The sequence below is a fragment of the Plasmodium vivax genome, chromosome 14, assembly GCF_000002415.2.
Source record: "Plasmodium vivax chromosome 14, whole genome shotgun sequence".
Taxonomy (NCBI): domain Eukaryota; phylum Apicomplexa; class Aconoidasida; order Haemosporida; family Plasmodiidae; genus Plasmodium; species Plasmodium vivax.
In genome coordinates, this window is record NC_009919.1 from 767,504 (window position 1) to 784,498 (window position 16,995).

Consider the following 16,995-nt stretch of genomic DNA (forward strand, 5'->3'; position numbering starts at 1 on the left):
GCAGAGTGCCGTTAAAAAATACATATGCGTAACTCGCAGAGGTGGCGGGCGCACCCCTTTAAAAGGTAGTTCCACCCACTTGTTACCACGCAGCTCCCTTACAATGCAACACTTTCCCAAAAAGGGGAAACTGTGCGGTTCGTCAGAAGGCAAACGTTGGAAAAGCAGTCACCTTTTTAATGTAACCATGTGGGTGGTAACCCATCTGGACTTTGTACATGTCATTTTTATTACCAAATGTGAAGGATGCCCCTAAATGTGTTCTGCAGGAGGGGCATCCGAATGGAACGTACGCTGGAATACTACACCATGTTAACCTCTACGGTGATGCGCGCTTCGTTTTGCAAAAGTGGGGGAGTAGAGCCCACGTACGTATGTGCCCCCTATGCTTTGTCGCTTGGTAGCCAAGGATAGAAGCAATCGCACATATACCCATGCGTACGGATGTGCGTAGATACGTGCAAATGGCCTTACGTGTACCTAAGATTTGAAGGGCAACCCTAACTGCTAAGCGGCGGTACAAACGAACTGTACATCGAAAGGGTAGTTGCACAAATAGGGGAGGGGGGGTTACAAAAAAATCGATCATGTCCGCTTAGAAGCACCTGGTGTGAAGGGCTCCTTCTTCTCCTATTCTCTCATCCAGTGGGGTGCCTCTTTTGTTCCTTCCCAACTTGTAGTTATTGTAAGTACTGCCCCGTTTCGCATCTTCGCAACGGAGTGACCCACTGGCTTTATGGCTGCTGTGGGCAGATTACAATGCGGAACAATTAGTTTTTATTTTTTTCGGCAAACCGCCATCCAGCGCCGCTCCACCCTTGCCATATTTTTCGAACCCCCCCTTTTGACTTCCCCCCTTAAGCAGCACGTTTGAATTGGCGTCACTCCCACAGAGCGGTGCACGTCGCGCTGAACTTGCGGTGGAAAGATGGTGCAGTGGCAAACGAAATGGTGAAAATGTTACAAAAAGGGAGAAAAAAAAATAAGTAAAAGCGAAGGCACATAATTTGTTCCCCAGGGAGCGGTTGTTCGTGGGCCCCTTGATACCCACGCGTCGTTCGAAAAAAAAAAAAAAAAAAAAAAGAACAATACATAAATAAGTACATACATACATATATACACGTATAAGTACATACGTGCATGCTCTTTGCTGAAATAGCCGCGCGGTGGAATTCCCCGCTCCATGAGCCTACTCGCATGTCGCACGCGCAGCTGCAGGGGTAGCCCGGTAGAGATGATCAGAGGGCGGCACTCTGGGGAAAGCCCAAATGAACAGCGCCAAGTGCGTCCCTAGTGCACACCCGCATCGCACGTGCAGGTGGCATACATACGTGTAGCCATGGAGAAGAAAGCGAGAAAGAAGAACCCCGGTGACAAGGCACACGCGGGGAACAAGCGGGGGGGGAAGAAAAAGGAGAGTTACTCGGGGGGGGTGGAGGAGGTGGAGCAAGTGGACCAAGACGGCGAGGGGGAGGGGGCAGAACAGGCCACCGCGACAACCGCGACAAACCCGACCAGTCCAACCAGTCCAACCAGCCCAACCAGTGTAAGCAACTCCGCGGAGGCGCGGCTGGTCCCGCGGGGCGCGGGCAGGGGGAGGGGCAGGGTGTGCCCGTACCTGCGTACCATCAACAGGAACCTCCTCGACTTTGACTTCGAAAAGTTGTGCAGCATCAGCATGTCCAACCTGCACGTATACGCATGTCTAGTCTGCGGAATGTACTTCCAAGGAATAGGAAAAGGGACCTACGCCTACACACACGCTCTGGAAAAAAACCATTACGTCTTCATCAATCTGGAGAGCTGCAAAACTTGTTGCCTCCCAGAAAATTACGAAATAGAAGATGCTTCTCTAAATGATATAAAATATTTTTTAAAACCAATGTATACTGTAGAACAAGTGGAATACATTTGTCGCAATTCCATTTTGGGAAAATCGCTAGATGGGGCAGATTTCTTTCCTGGCTTTGTAGGCCTCAATAATTTAAAACACACTGACTACTGCAATGTGATCATTCAGCTTGTGTGCAGCATCATCCCATTGCGCAACTTTTTTTTAGTGTTCGAAACGAAGAAGTATATGGCCAAAAATATCATTTCCTCTTTATCTGAGCTGATTAAGAAGATTTATAACCCTCGAAATTTCAAGGGGGTTGTTTCTCCCCATGAGTTTTTACAAACTGTGGGCATTGAGTCCAAGAAGAACTTCAAAATTGGGTCCCAAAACGACCCGCTGGACTTTTTCCTCTGGCTAATTAGTAAAATACATAGGTATGAGGAGCGGGCGCTGCGGAAGGGCGTGAAGGGGAAGGCCGCCAAGAAGAGGAAGGTTGCCCACGGGGGTGGAAGCGAACAAAGGGAAGAAGAAGGCGGGGAAGGCGAGGAAGACGAAGAGGACGAAGGAGGCAAAATCCTGCCTGGGCACCACCTCTCGCAGCTGAACTCCATGCTGTCCTCCTCCAGCGAGTCGCACACGTCGGAAGAGGCTGCCCCCGGCATGGATGCAGCAACGAAAAGGAAGAGGAAAAAAAAAAAAAAAAAAAAAAAAAAATGGAAGTACCACAAGGTAAACATTATCGACTACTGCTTTGATGGGGAGCTAATCGTCAAAACGAAGAAAAAAAAAAAAAAAAAAAAACGCTCGGAAGGAGATGACCATATGAACAGTGCCCATAATACAAAAAAGAGGGAACAAAACGACACGTACAGTGAGCGGAATGCACGTGAAGATGCCAAATTTTCTCACCACTTGGATAATGAAGAGGGGGAAGAGGATGACGTCAGTGATGAGGACGACGAAGACGATATAGACCCAGCTGAGGGGGAAGAATTGAACGGAAAAAAAAATTACGTGACGGAAAAAATTCCATTCAGAACTCTCTCCCTGAAGTTACCCAACCCACCCATTTTTAAAAGCACAACAGAAAGTAACATCATTCCGCAGGTATCCATTTTCGAGTTATTAACAAAATTCGATGGAGAAACGGAGTCCTTTTTAAATGAAAAATCGGAGCCCAGCACTTTAATCATTTCCAAGTTGCCCAAATATTTAGTCTTTACCATTAAGAGGTTTTCCCGCAACAATTTTTTTGTTGAAAAAAATGGCACCATTGTTAATTTTGTTATAAAAAATTTAGACATGAAGGATTACGTACATGAAGATTACCTGGAGAAGAACCCCGTGACCAAGTACAATTTAATTGCCAACATTTTCCACAGCGGCTCGGTCAGCAGTGGCACTTACAAAATCCATGTCCTCAACCAGGCGTCGAATGAGTGGTATGAGATGGAGGACCTGCACGTGATTACCGTTTTACCGCAGCTGGTTCTCCTGCCCGAGTCCTGTGTGCAGCTGTATCAGCGCCAGGATGTGCAGCTCAACGGGGAGCTCCCCTAGGTGGTGCGGCGGTGTGGCTCGCAGAGCGGCGTCCCCTCCTTGTTTCCCCTTACAGTTAGTGTTTGCCTGACGACCGCTTCCCCACAACTTAGCTCTCCCCGTCACCCCCAGCCCCATCGCATCTAGTTCATGTATGCGGCGTAAAATATGTGAGGAGATCCTCCCCCTCACGAGTACCCACCTTTTGTAAACGCGTGCACTTGTTGTTTTCCCCATTTGGTGCATCCCGAAGTTGCCCTCTTAGCGGTGGATACGGCACACAGGTCAACTTTGCCATTTTTTTTTTTTTTTCATTCCGGCGTTCATTTTGTTTCCATTTTGTTGCCATTTTGCTACCAGTTTGTTGCCATTTTGCTTCCATTTTGCTACCTCTTTACTTCCACTTTGCTTCCTTTTTGTGCAAGCAAAAGGGAGGTAAACATGTAAGGAAAAAAACTCGTGTCGACCACTCGAATTGTGAAACGTGGCAGCCAAGGTGCTCCTCCCCAGGGGGCATACCCCCCGCGCGCGAAGGAGCGAGCGCGTAACTATCCTATTGCCCGAAAAAGTGCCAGGTTCTCACTGTCCAATGTATATGCTTCTCCCCAAAAAAGGAGTGTACAAAATGACACACTGCATGCTGGGAACGCACAAGAATGTGCACAGTGCAAATTGTAAAGCGCATTTTTTTTTTTTTTTTTTGTACTCATTTTAATATGCCCCCTTAAAAAAAAAAAAAAAAGGAAAATCATGTCTTCGCTAAAATTGCCAAAGCGAAAGGGAAACATAAAATAAAGTGAACACCCTTTGCGGGTAATGACGCATTCATCCCAAGGGAGGCATCTTTAACTTTGAGCACACAGGATAGTCACTTTTTTTTTTCGCACCTTTTCTCACGTTTACTCTCATTTTTGCGTTCCTCTTTTCCCCTCCATTCACGCATGCAATTTGCGCCATCGTTCCATCTTTGAACGAGTGACTCGCGAATGCGTTTTTTTTCCCCCCCTTTTTTCATGTCACCTTAAAGCGTATTGAGCAACCCGATTCGATTTGCACAAGGAGGCACGCGGCATAAGGGAGAACGCTTCGAACAGGACGAGTGTGTATTCTTTCGGCATTCCAAAGACAAAGGGGAATCTGCGCCGTTTCCCCTTTTTTTCTTTACCCATTTGTGTGCACCTCGCGTGGGTGAGCGAACTTGCACGAGGAGTATCCCCGGGTTGAGGACGCACCCACGTGGTCCGCTCGGACGCTTAGCAGCGTAGCAGCTTAACCGCATAGCAGCTTAGCGGTTTAGCAGCTTAACCGGCTGACCGCCAAACAGGCTGACCGCCAAACAGGCTAACCGCCAACCAGCTTAACCGCTCAACCGCTCAACCGCCGCATCATGGGAACGCCGCGCCGCCGAGCGGGGCAGAACGCCAGCCCCTACGCGATGAGCTCCTCGAACATCTTCGGCACGAACAACGAAATCTTCGGGAGCAACTTCATGAACTCGCCCGTCTCGAGCAGGAGGACCAAAAACAGCAAGGGGAGCTTCCTCAACAGCATGCTGAACGAATCCAAGTACCTAAACCAGAGCAACACGGGGTCTCAGTTTCTGCGGTACGGACACACGCCCCTAGCGATCAGAAGAATCAAATGCGCAAGAGCTGACATTGGAGACGTGGGGAGGGAGGCCTTCATGGAAGACGTAGAATCGGGGAGACTCCCCCACTTTATAGATTCCAATTTGGAGCAAATAAAAGAATTATTCAACCAGTTTTTCGACGAATTTAATATAACAAATTACAGTGACGTTTTGCAGTTCACAGATGAGGATAGGAGCATCACCGAGTATATCCTCCTGCACAGAGATAACCTGAAGGTCTATTTGGCTTACTACGGGTGGAAGATGATCAAATTTATAGAGACTGGCCGACAGAACGAATGCAAACTGAACAACGAAGTGGAAGAAACGGATTCAGATGCAGTCAAAAATATGGAGCATATAAAATCGTTCGAAGTGGACCTAACCCATATTTACTTCTTTAACAAAAAATTATACAAACTGATTGTAGAGTACCCTTCAGACTGCATCAGCGAGATTGATAAGATTATAAGTGCCAAATATAACTCCCTTTTGTCTTTGGTGCTCGAGGGGGATACCAAGTCAAATGCATCAGATAAGTATTCCCTTACGAACGCCAAGCAGGACTACTGTAGAGTGCGATTCTTTAACAAGAGGCATAAAGATACCCCCAGAAAGTTGGGACCCAACCATATAGAAACGCTAGTGTGCATAAAAGGAGTCATCATCAGGTGCTCCAATATCATCCCAGAAATGACCATGGCTGCTTTTAAGTGTACATCCAAAAAGAGAATAGGGGTTAATAATTACGAAAAGTGCAACGAAGAAGTGTATGAACATGTCATCCAAGGAGAGGTACAAGAACCGCTAACCTGCACAAACTGCAATAATAAGAACACCTTCGAATTGTGGCACAACAACTGCTGCTTCTCTTCGAAGCAACTCATCAAATTGAGTGAAGTGACTGAACATTTGAAACAGGGAGAGACTCCTCAGTCCATTTCTATATATGCGTATGACGACTTGATAGATTATACCAAACCAGGAGACACGGTAGAACTGACAGGCATATTGAAAGCCTCTCCTGTGAGATTAAACCCGAGGTCCAGATGTTACAATAGTGTGCATAGAACCTACATCAACGTCATACACATTAGAAAGGAGAACAAACAGAAGATGAAACTGACCGAGCAAAACGACACCGCGTCAGTTATTTTAAAAAGAAATGATGATGGTACTGTGGAGGAAAATTTCGAAAAATTAAATGAACAAGGAAATCTACTCTTCACCTCAGAAGTTATTCAAAAAATGCAGAAGCTCAGTACAGACCCAAATATATACCAACGGTTGGTTGATTCTATAGCTCCATCGATTTATGGTCGAGATGATATTAAGAAAGGTCTCCTTTGCCAACTTTTCGGTGGAAGCAAAACTACAGATAAATTTAAAAATAAATACAGATCAGAAATTCATATTTTACTATGCGGAGACCCCTCCACAGCAAAATCGCAGCTTCTGCATTACGTGCATAAGTTATCCCCAAGGGGTATCTACACTAGTGGGAAGGGTAGCAGTAGTGTCGGTTTGACTGCCTTCATTTCGAAAGACTCAGAGACGAAGGAGTACATTCTCGAATCCGGTGCAGTTGTCCTCTCCGATAAAGGCATTTGCTGTATTGACGAATTTGACAAAATGGACGACTCCGCTAGGGCAATCCTACACGAGGTTATGGAACAGCAGACGGTTACCATTGCCAAGGCAGGGATCGTTGCAACACTGAATGCTCGTACGTCCGTCCTTGCTTCTGCTAACCCGATTAACAGTAGATACGATAAGAACAAAGCTGTTGTGGAGAATATCAACTTGCCACCTTCCCTTTTTTCAAGATTTGATTTGATTTACCTCGTCATAGATCAGGCGAATGAAGAGGAGGACAAAAAGCTGGCCACCGTTCTGTGTAAAAACTTTTCCTACGGAGAGAAGGACGGGTCAGACTCAGAGACGGAGGACGAATCAGATTCTGAGACGGACTCCCAATCAGGTGATGAGTTAAAAGCTCCTTCAGAGTTCGACGCGGGCAGTGATGCAGATCCACAGCAAATGAGGAAGAAACGTATGGGAGATGACCAAACTGTTAGCCCCACTAAGGGGTGTAAAAAAAACTCCAAAAAGTACCTAGTCGATTCGAACACCCTGGCGTTGTACATTGCCTACTGCCGCATAACGTGCAATCCGATCATTTCGCTAGAAAGCAAAAAAATTATAATTGAGGAATACATCAAAATGAGATGCAAGGAAGGCTCAAAGTCTCCTACGGCTAGCCCCAGACAGTTGGAAGGACTCGTTCGGCTCAGCCAAAGCTTAGCGAGAATGAAACTCAAAGATGTAGTCACCCCTGAGGAGGCCAACGAAGCTGTGCGACTCATGAACATTGCAACGTTTCAAAGTTTGATAGACCCCCTAAGTGGCAGAATCGATTTCGATCAAGTGAACCTAGGGCAGACATCTCAACATAAGAAGAAATCGGATCAAATAAAGGATATCATTATGAATGCTCTCGTTTTGAGGAACATGACAAAGGACGAATTGCTTTCACATTGTCACGAGACCATTATGAATAATCGGGACTACGCCATGGCTATGGATAGAAAGTCCTTCGAAGAGGCCTTCCACGACCTCGAACGATCTCAGGAGATCACACGGCTGTGTTCTGGTCTGTATAAGAAGAAGTAGGCCGGGGGGCCACCATCACCCCGTGCGGAGGTACTCCGTGCGGATGCATTTAGGGGAATTATTACCCGTGGGTCAGGTGTTTTGCGGGGGTGTTTCCCCGTTTACCTCCTCCATTTTTAAGTACCCCTTATTAACCGGGGAAGGAGCCGAGTTTCTCTGCATCCCTGCGAAGGTGCACCTCCCCCCTTTCGCGCTGTACCATACATGTGTGTCGAAGTGCACTTGCCCCTTTTCTGTGCATCCAGCAGTTAGGGGTACGTCAGTTTATAGGCTGAGTTTATCACTCTACCCCCGCATTAGGGGGTGCATGCACATATCGGCGAAAAGATGCATCGCCACATACGTCGCCACATGCATCGCTGCGTGCACCACTACATGCATGACTGCGTGCACCACTACATGCATGACTGCGTGCATCTCCACATGCATCGTCACATGCATCGCTACGCGCACCGCTACCGCACCGCTACATGCACGTACGCGGAATGCCTTCCCCTTTGTCGAACCTGAATGCGCACGGCTCCCGGGCTTCCCCGGGCGTGCGAAGAGCCGCAAGCCAGGAGAGAAGAACTCGAAGTGGAAAAAATAGTTCACCAACATTCTTTGCTGCGCACAAAGGTGCTCGAATTTTTTAAAAAAATGACTACAAAGAAATTATGTATATCCCCCCGCCTCCACCGTACCTCTTCGCCGCGTTGCGAAAAAGAGTCGTAATAGTAATATTTTTTTTTTTTTTTCCTTTTGTACCATTGCATTATTGGCGCATTTTGCGGGAAACCCCAAACAGGGAAAAAGATGAACAACGGAGGAGTGTTTCGTTTGCTACTTGACCCGCACAGCTATCCATACAAAAATTTTGTTCACTCCTTTTGCATTTCGCATGTGTAACTACGAATGGGGGTTCACTTATTCAGGCATTGCGCAATACGGGTTAAAAGGATAAGCGAAAAAGAAAAAAAAAAAAAAAAAAAGAGACATATGTCCAAGAAGCATGTTCTTCCCTTTTGTACGCAAAAAAGCGTTTGACAAAAAAACAGGTCACACGAAGTACATTTTTGTGAAATACCTCCGCGGAAATGTCCCTACGAAAGAGCACATCGTTGCTACACAGTTCTCCTTTTTGACGCCCGGCCGCCCAACGCATGGAAGAAGCCAAAGTGGGGCCATTTACGCAAGCTGTATTTTTTTAATTTAGCAAAATTTCGAAGTTGACGTGGAAAAAGGCGTTTCCTCTTTTTACGTCACTTCTGTTGAACGGCATGCATACATATGTATATGCACATATATATGTTCATCCCCACGTAAGGGTTACCCTACCCTACGTTAACTTTCCCCTTCCCTCTGCATGTACCTTCCCCTCTATGTGCACAATTTTTTGTGACATGCAGGGCACCAATTTGTTACACTGCTGTGCATGTATGTGCCTATATATATTGTATACATGGTATACTAATATGCACGTTCCTACATTGGGTATAAGTTATGGCGAAAATGCAAAGTATCCCCTGGTTCCTTTTTGAAAATGTGCCTTTTATATGCGGCGCGTATGCGCATTTGCCGTATCGTAGTAGAAACTGTTTCACAAAACGTTGTTTTTTTTTTGTTTTTTTTTTTTTTTTCTCTATTTGGGTATAAAGAAAGGGCACTCCAGCTAGCCATTTATGATGAATAAAAAAACTCAACAAAACTTACACAGTGTGGAGAGTGCTCTCCTTGGCGAAAAAGATAAAAGAGAAAGTGTCATCTTATTTGGGGAATGCCTTGTTATATGCTCCTGTGGAAGCGTTTGACAGGGGAAAAACGAATGCGCAATCGTGTCGTGTAGAGTATGCATGGAGCGTAATAGAGCATATAGAGAGTATGCAACGCGTATGCATACACGTGTATAATTATGCGTCTCCACGTGGAGGAGAAAATTTGTTTATTTATCCTCGAGCCCCCGGGGAATTCGCGCATACGGACGTATCTATTATATATATATAATATACATATATATATTATATACATTTATATATTATATATATATATATATATATAAATACATAGGTAACTCTCTCGTAGATTTATAAAAAAAACGATTCAATTAGGTAATTTTTTTTTTTTTTCGCACCTACGTTCGACACGGAGATATCATTTTTCTCCCCTAACACACGTTCTAATTTTTGCAATAAGTTAGCCCATTGGCAGAGAGAAATAATAACACTTTATTTCACGTAAAAAATTGTAGTTAGGGTGAAGGTACAAAAAAAAATAAATGAACGGATGAACGGATGAATAAACTAATGACTGAACGAATGACTGAACGAATGATTCAACGAATGACTGAACGAATGACTGTACGAATGATTGAACGAAAAAATGCATAAAGCATTGCTTAGCTGTGTTTCTCCCTCTCTAAAGCATAAACGTGTACATTTTTTTTGTAAGATGATTTTTTTTCTCATTTGTTTTTCTCAAATGATTCTCCTGAGTGAAATTGAATTCGACGCTTTCTTTTTCACATGCTGCTCATGATAACATTCTTTTAAGCTTTTCACATCCTGTGAAATTACATACGCAGAACAATGTAATTGCAATTTAATGTACACAAGTACAACAATATATACGCAACATAACGTACATGTGTTTATATTATATGCGTGCTTGTGTTTATGTAATCCATACATGTGACAAACAGGCGGGAGTCAAGTAGTAGTGCCTCCACGGCTACTATAACCTGCTACATACATTTTTGTATAACTATATCATTGTTGTGCTTCACGTACCTTTGGTATTGTTTCGCACATGTTTTGTTATGTTTCGTTATGTTTCGTATATTTTTCGTACATTTTTTGTATATTTCTGGCTTCCCTTTTGTACATTTCTGGCTTCCTTTCTGTACATTTCTGGCTCCCCTTTTGTACATTTCTGGCTCCCCTTTTGTACATTTCTGGCCCCTTCTTTGTACATTTCTGGCCCCTTCTTTGTACATTTCTGGCCCCTTCTTTGTACAATTTGGCATCTTTTTCGTTCATCTTACCCCTTGTCATATTTTTCGTACATTTTTGGCATAATTTTTACCCACTTTTTGTACATATCCCTATATTTTTAGTGCCTTTTTAGTGCCTTTTTCGTACATTTTGGCTTTATCTCCCCCCCATCGCTGCTGCCACCGCTATTGCATATACACTTGTAACGTGCACATGTGTATACGGGCTGCACATAATGTGTCAACACATAAGGAACATATAAATATGTGACCTTTTTGGGGGGAGTGTGCGTTGAATGCGAAAGTGAGTTGTGGTGCACGCGCGAGGCGAGTAGAAAGGAGCGAAAAGAGAAAAGTGGAACGGGAAAAACCGAGGGCGAAGAAGACAGAGCAGCCTTTTTTGGCGCGCCCCAATACACCGCTTGATTGTGCGTTATTAAGGACAAAAGCGGAAAGGAACGAAAAAAAAAGACATTTTTTTTTCACGCATTATAAGGTGAAATGTGATTGCAACTCCCAATCCAAGTGTATTATTGAGTACATAATAGTGTATTTTATTATTTTTTTCATTTTTTTTTTTTTATTTTATTTTTTTTTGCATTTAACACCCACCGATTGCATGCGGATTGAGGAAGTGTCCTCCTTTACATGAGCTGTTAAGTGTAAAGTTCAAAAATTAAAAAACTGAACCTTTTTTTTGGTAATGAAACTTTTAAGAAGTTTGGACGCGTGTGTGCGCCTTGGTCCTTCACCTGTTACCGCCTGGCATCACCTGCCTGCCTGCTTTTTTTTTTTTTTTTTTTTTTTTTTTTTCGTTTTTTTGCATGAACAGGCAATAGCTACCTCTTCAGATGAGGCGCGTGAAATAAAATTTCACAAAAGCGAAGCGCATTAGGAAAAAAAATACATGCATGTAAAGTTACATAAATATGCTTATGCACATGTGTGTATACAAACGCGCGTAAACAGAGAGAACAAAATATGCAGTTTGTGAAACATCCCCTGAGAGAACAAAAACATTTTTTCGCATATGCGCATGTTGCTGGGCATGTTGCCGTACTTGTTGCTTCGCCTTCTCTTAATAGACAGTAAAGGTGTCTTATAGACAAGCTGTAATAGCCGATTTGAGCTATTTTTTTTTTTTTTTTTTTTTTTTAGCTGTAGATTTAATTTTTTTTTTTTTTTTTAGCTGTAGATTTAATTTTTTTTTTATTTTTTCTTTTTTTCTTTTTTTTTACATGTGTTAATTATGGTGAGTTTCAAACAAACAAGTGTTGTTCACTAATGTATTGGACTTTTCCCCATTCCTTATTATAGTGAAAAATTACATAAAGATATTGGCAACTTTAACGATTGCGTATTTTGTATAACTCTCAGTACAGTTACATGAAAGATGTCGTTTATTTAAGTGCGCAGCTCACCTGTGTGCAGGGCACGTACATGTGATTATACGTTTGTATATTGACGTGTGCGTGTACCTTTGTGTAAACTTTTACGCCCCTTTGTGCGACTTCACTCCATTTGTGCTACTTCACTCTATTTGTGCTACTTCATTCCATTTGTGTCTCATCATACCATTTGTGTCTCATCATCCCATTTGCGTCTCATCATCCCATTTGTGTCTCATCAACCCATTTGTGTCTCATCAACCCATTTGTGTCCCTTTTTTTGTATTTTCACGTATATGTACGTGCCCCCTCCCTCCTCGGCGATGTTTTTACGTACTTTTGTTTATATACCTTCGTGGTGACCTCACGTGTGTATTGAAAAAAGGCGAAATTTTTCGTTGTAGGGGTGAAACAAAAAAAAACACGCACCCATCAGTCAATTCATCCTCCATTCACCATTCAACCATCCACCATTCATTCATCCTCCATTCACCATTCAACCATCCACCATTCATTTATCCACCATCCACCATTCAACCATCCTCCATTCATTCATCCACCATTCATCATGTGAATCACTCATCCCGTGGCTTTACTTTCCCATTTAATTCCCCTTAAGGGGCTTCACCTATGATTTTTACTCGTACATGTTTTTTATTTTTAAATTTTAAGATATAACACGTTGTATATTTTTATTTTTCCCCTTCACGTTTTACTTAAACTTTTTACCTTTTAATTTTTACCTTTTAATTTTTAACTTTAACTTTAATTTTAATTTTAATTTTAATTTTAATTTTAATTTTAATTTTAATTTTTTTTTTTTTTTTTTTTTACGTTGTACATCTCCAGCATTTCCATCAAAAAATCGAGTTCTGCCTCGTGTGCTGATTCATAACACATTTATTTTTTTACGATATTCATAAAAGGAGAGAGAGAGAAAAAAATGCATTTATGCAATTTATAAAGCATTTTTTTTTATGGCTAACCGCTTTTATTTATTTACCTTCTTGTCCTGTCTTCCGCCATTTTTATGGTGCCATATGTTATGCAACACTTCGCTGTTTCTGCAGTTACATATGTGCACAAACATGAGCGCTGCATGATTTTCACATTTCAAGCAACCATTTTTTGCGAGTAACTCAGAATTTCCTTCCATATTCCCTAGTTTATAAGAGCGTATCGTCCAAATAAGCCCCCATTTTGAACCATTGCGCATGCGTGCTTTGTGTTTATGATGCTTTGAGTTGCGTAAGGCATATTATTTTTTTTTGAATTAAAAGAGGGGGCTTGGATGCTTCCTTTTCACTGCGCCGCCTTAATGCGCCGTTTAATGATCCCTCGCAGGAAACCTAGCTGGTAGCATCTACCGCAGTTTACCTGGCGTAACCCCTTACCCGCATGCACGCACTTTAAGTGACGCATATTTATACCTACATGTGCCCACGCAGACACACGGTGCGCACGACTGAGTATTTTTGTAGACCACTCGTCGTACATGTAGACTGGTAACTGTTAATTTAAAAAAAGAAAGTGCGCAGAGCTCAAGCGGCGTCTGAACACATGCATGTAGCCTAATCGAAAATACCAAAAAAATAACCACATGCATGTTGCGCATATTTACGCACATATATACATACATACGTACATACAAACATACATACCTACATATTCAGCTGCCCCCTTGCATGCTTAGTACAACTAATATTGTATTTCAGCGCAGCAAAAATTTTGCTTTCATTCATAATGATTTTTTTTTTTTGTTGTTGTTGATTAAAAATAAACATGTTATATGTTTTTGAATTTTTTTTCTATGTCCATATGTAATTAAAAAAAAAATATTTTTTTTTTTTTTTTTTTTACACATATTCTCCCATGCGAACGATTAAACGGGAATCCTCACAATAACGTACATGAGGAGCATATCATAGCGTGCATTATTGAGTTTATAAAGTTTTGCATTTATCAGATTTGTCGTGAGTGAGAATTCTTTATGAGATGCACTGCCCTGTCGCTGATAAAGTATGATTGAAGCATACGCTGGCGCACCCTAAATGTATACCGCTAGTCGGCAGGAGGCACGTTCGCCTACTCATTTATTTACCTATTTATTTACCCAGTTATTCACTTATTTATTCACCAACTTTGTCGCATGAGCGCTTACCTTAATTACCGAATAAATGAGCCACCCACGCCCAAGTGTGGAGCGCCATTTTTGCCCGTTAAAAGGTCACACCCGTTTATACACCCCGTAGATAATAAAATACATCAGCGATAGCGAAAAAGTAAAACGCGAAACTCGTCCCTAATTGAGCAACCGTATAATTTATTTGTCCCTCTCCATGTGCGTCTTTGCAAAGTACAGGACTGAGAAAGGTATATGCTCGGGATAAAGTTTTGTCTGCACTTTTTTTTTTTTTTTTCTCCGTTTTTTGAAAAATATAAGAATCGTCTGGGCAAAAATTAGCCGTCAAGTTTACATAACGTGCATGCGCATGTAAGATTCATGTGTGTACATGAACGCAAGTACAAACTCGCCTATGCACATGCTATCGTATGCGTAGTTGCACATTTACATTTCGAATCGGCTTGTCCATCGAAGATATCTCTGCTGTAGAGTTTTGCCCAGAATAAACTAGAAAAAGATATGCGAAATGCGCCCCTTTATTTTTTTACCCTACATTATATTACATTACATTTATTTTTTTTTTTTTTTGTCGCCCTTCATAAGACGCTTGGTGTAAAGCATACAGAGGAGCAGCCCTCATTTTGCCACCCGCCCATGCACGAATTACCCCATTTGGGGCATCTCTTATGTGTACATCATTCCCCGTGTTGTGCACCCCCTGCGAGAGACGGAACAATTCGGTGCTGTAGTAACCCATGAACGGTTTGTTAAGGCTGCTAATAAGCCGCAAATAGGCTGCCAATTACACGTTGCAGCTTGGGAACGTGCCCGTTCTGAAAATCTTTAATTACTTGTGCGTATATAACCACGTGTATGCTTGCATGTGTGCTTATTTATATTTCGCGCCTACCCATTTTTGCACATTCGTGCGTGCGTGCGGTCGCATAGCGAATCGCCCCTTCCCACGCTGGGTTGCATGTAAGCCGGATGACGCGATAGCAGCCTATGTGAGGTGAGACGCGCACACCGACATGCAAATGTGAAAGTTCAAATTGCAGTGATGCAACCTTTACAGTCTACAGTAGCTACAAATCCGCCACACACAAAAATAAAAAAAAATAAATAAATTAAACGTCCCAAACGAAGCAAACTCATGACAGCGACAAATTGCACAAATTAAATGAGAAGAATGAGTGGATACATAACTGTGTGACACACCTGCAAGTATTACATTTTGTAAGTTACATTCATACAGAAGGTAGAGGGGGAAAAAAAAAAAAAAAAAACCGAAGAAATTATCATAAAGCACGTTGCATATACCCCCAAACGGCACTTACATTTCAAACTTTATATCCGAGCATATATTTAAGTTGCATTTGCTGAGGATATACTTACCTTTATTGTCCCCTTACCCATTTCGTTTGCACAGCAACTGAGGTGAAAGAGATTACGTCGGAGATACTTCACCGCGGCGTAGCTGTGGCAAAAAGTGTATTTGCCTGCGGTGTGTTTGTTTATATACGTGCGCGAGTGTACGTGAGAGTGGAGGGCGCCAATCGCAAGGGCGCATACATGGCTGTGCAAGGGTGTATACATAGTTGTGCAAGGGCGTGACTGCAAAAGGGCATAACTGCGTAACTGCGTAACTGCTTAACTGCACAACTGCGCAACTGCTTAACTACGCAAGAGGGCGCGCGTGCACACCGACCCTCGTAGCCCACCGCGCTTCCACCCTAATTATATACGCCAAAAAGTGCGACGTAAATTTTTTTGCACATCTGCCTGCATGCCCCCCCTCCGAGAGAGAAAAGTTTTAAATGTGCCAACTGTATTAAAATTGTGAAGCCATAAATGAGTGCATGCCTTGAGTCGAGTGAAAATAACTTTGAGGTATTCATTTTGTCAAATTATTGTTAAGAGCTACTTTCCCCTTTTGCTTTACGGGAACCATTATATGTGCGTTCCCTCGGTGCCCATTTGCTCATTGCGGCCCCGTTTCATTTTTGCATAGCGTTTATAATTGTTGTGCATGCGTGTTTATGTGCACTTATGTGTACGCGCTTTTGTGTCTCAGCGAATTCGGCATAGTTGGAAGAATACGTATCGCTTCTTTCTTCCTCCATTATTTCCTTTTTTCTTTCTTCATCCATTCCTTCCTTCCTCCTTTCTTTTTTTTTTTTTTTTTTTTCGCGTGCGCATGCCTAGATATGTACGTACACATGCGTACCCGTGGCACGTTCAGTTATGCCTAGTTAAAAAAAAAAAAAAAAAAAGAGTAAAAGAAGTGGCTTGCTTATTTTAGAGGCAAATTGCCAAGCGTAATAATCTATATAGCTAACATTCATTTCGTGGCTCCTTACCCGTTTGTTTATTTTGTGAGGCACCTTTTCCCCGTCGCGCGCGCCTGCCAGGCGAGGCAGCTTGTTAGACGACATGGGCCTGCGCGTGTATGTATGCCCCAGTGTGTATTGTATGCTTGCGTGAGCATTTAAGTATCCACGTATGCGAGCGTTTCGTTCGGTTACGCGAACGTTTGCGTTTGCTTGTGTGTATATTTATGTGTACATGTATGTGTACGTTTATGTGTACATTTATATGCATATGCTTACACATGTATGTGCTTTTTTTTTTTTTTTTCCTTCTTCCCCCCCGTGTACACAATTTTGCCGCGCGCAAGAATTTACTTATCAGCTTTAATTGTGGGATTTTCCTCCCCCACCCCCTCCCTTTGTGCTTACATCATTGTATTCTCCTTTTGTTTCACGTAAAGTAATTCCTTCTCGCCCCTCTTTTTTTTTTTTTTTTTTTATCTCCATGTGGGCGTATGCACATACT

At 42.7% G+C, this 16,995-nt stretch overlaps 2 protein-coding genes across 2 annotated transcripts, besides 9 other annotated features; both read left to right on the forward strand.

Annotated features, from left to right (window-relative positions):
- Window positions 1–898: 898 nt before the first annotated feature.
- Window positions 899–969: a microsatellite.
- A 370-nt stretch (window positions 970–1,339) lies between these two features.
- On the forward strand, window positions 1,340–3,397 carry PVX_122670 (ubiquitin carboxyl-terminal hydrolase, putative; the record flags this gene model as incomplete). The annotated part of the gene is made up of 1 exon (XM_001617047.1): window positions 1,340–3,397. One exon carries the CDS (start codon window positions 1,340–1,342, stop codon window positions 3,395–3,397), a length of 2,058 nt encoding a protein of 685 aa, XP_001617097.1.
- An 81-nt stretch (window positions 3,398–3,478) lies between these two features.
- Window positions 3,479–3,503: a microsatellite.
- A 1,308-nt stretch (window positions 3,504–4,811) lies between these two features.
- On the forward strand, window positions 4,812–7,679 carry PVX_122675 (DNA replication licensing factor MCM4, putative; the record flags this gene model as incomplete). Its single annotated transcript, XM_001617048.1, has 1 exon — window positions 4,812–7,679. The coding sequence occupies one exon, from the start codon at window positions 4,812–4,814 to the stop codon at window positions 7,677–7,679; it is 2,868 nt and encodes a 955-aa protein (XP_001617098.1).
- Window positions 7,680–11,006: 3,327 nt separating this feature from the next.
- Window positions 11,007–11,029: a microsatellite.
- Window positions 11,030–11,347: 318 nt separating this feature from the next.
- Window positions 11,348–11,371: a microsatellite.
- Window positions 11,372–11,633: 262 nt separating this feature from the next.
- Window positions 11,634–11,686: a microsatellite.
- A 749-nt stretch (window positions 11,687–12,435) lies between these two features.
- Window positions 12,436–12,472: a microsatellite.
- Window positions 12,473–12,675: 203 nt separating this feature from the next.
- Window positions 12,676–12,744: a microsatellite.
- A 2,030-nt stretch (window positions 12,745–14,774) lies between these two features.
- Window positions 14,775–14,804: a microsatellite.
- Window positions 14,805–15,327: 523 nt separating this feature from the next.
- Window positions 15,328–15,479: a microsatellite.
- Window positions 15,480–16,995: the final 1,516 nt, after the last annotated feature.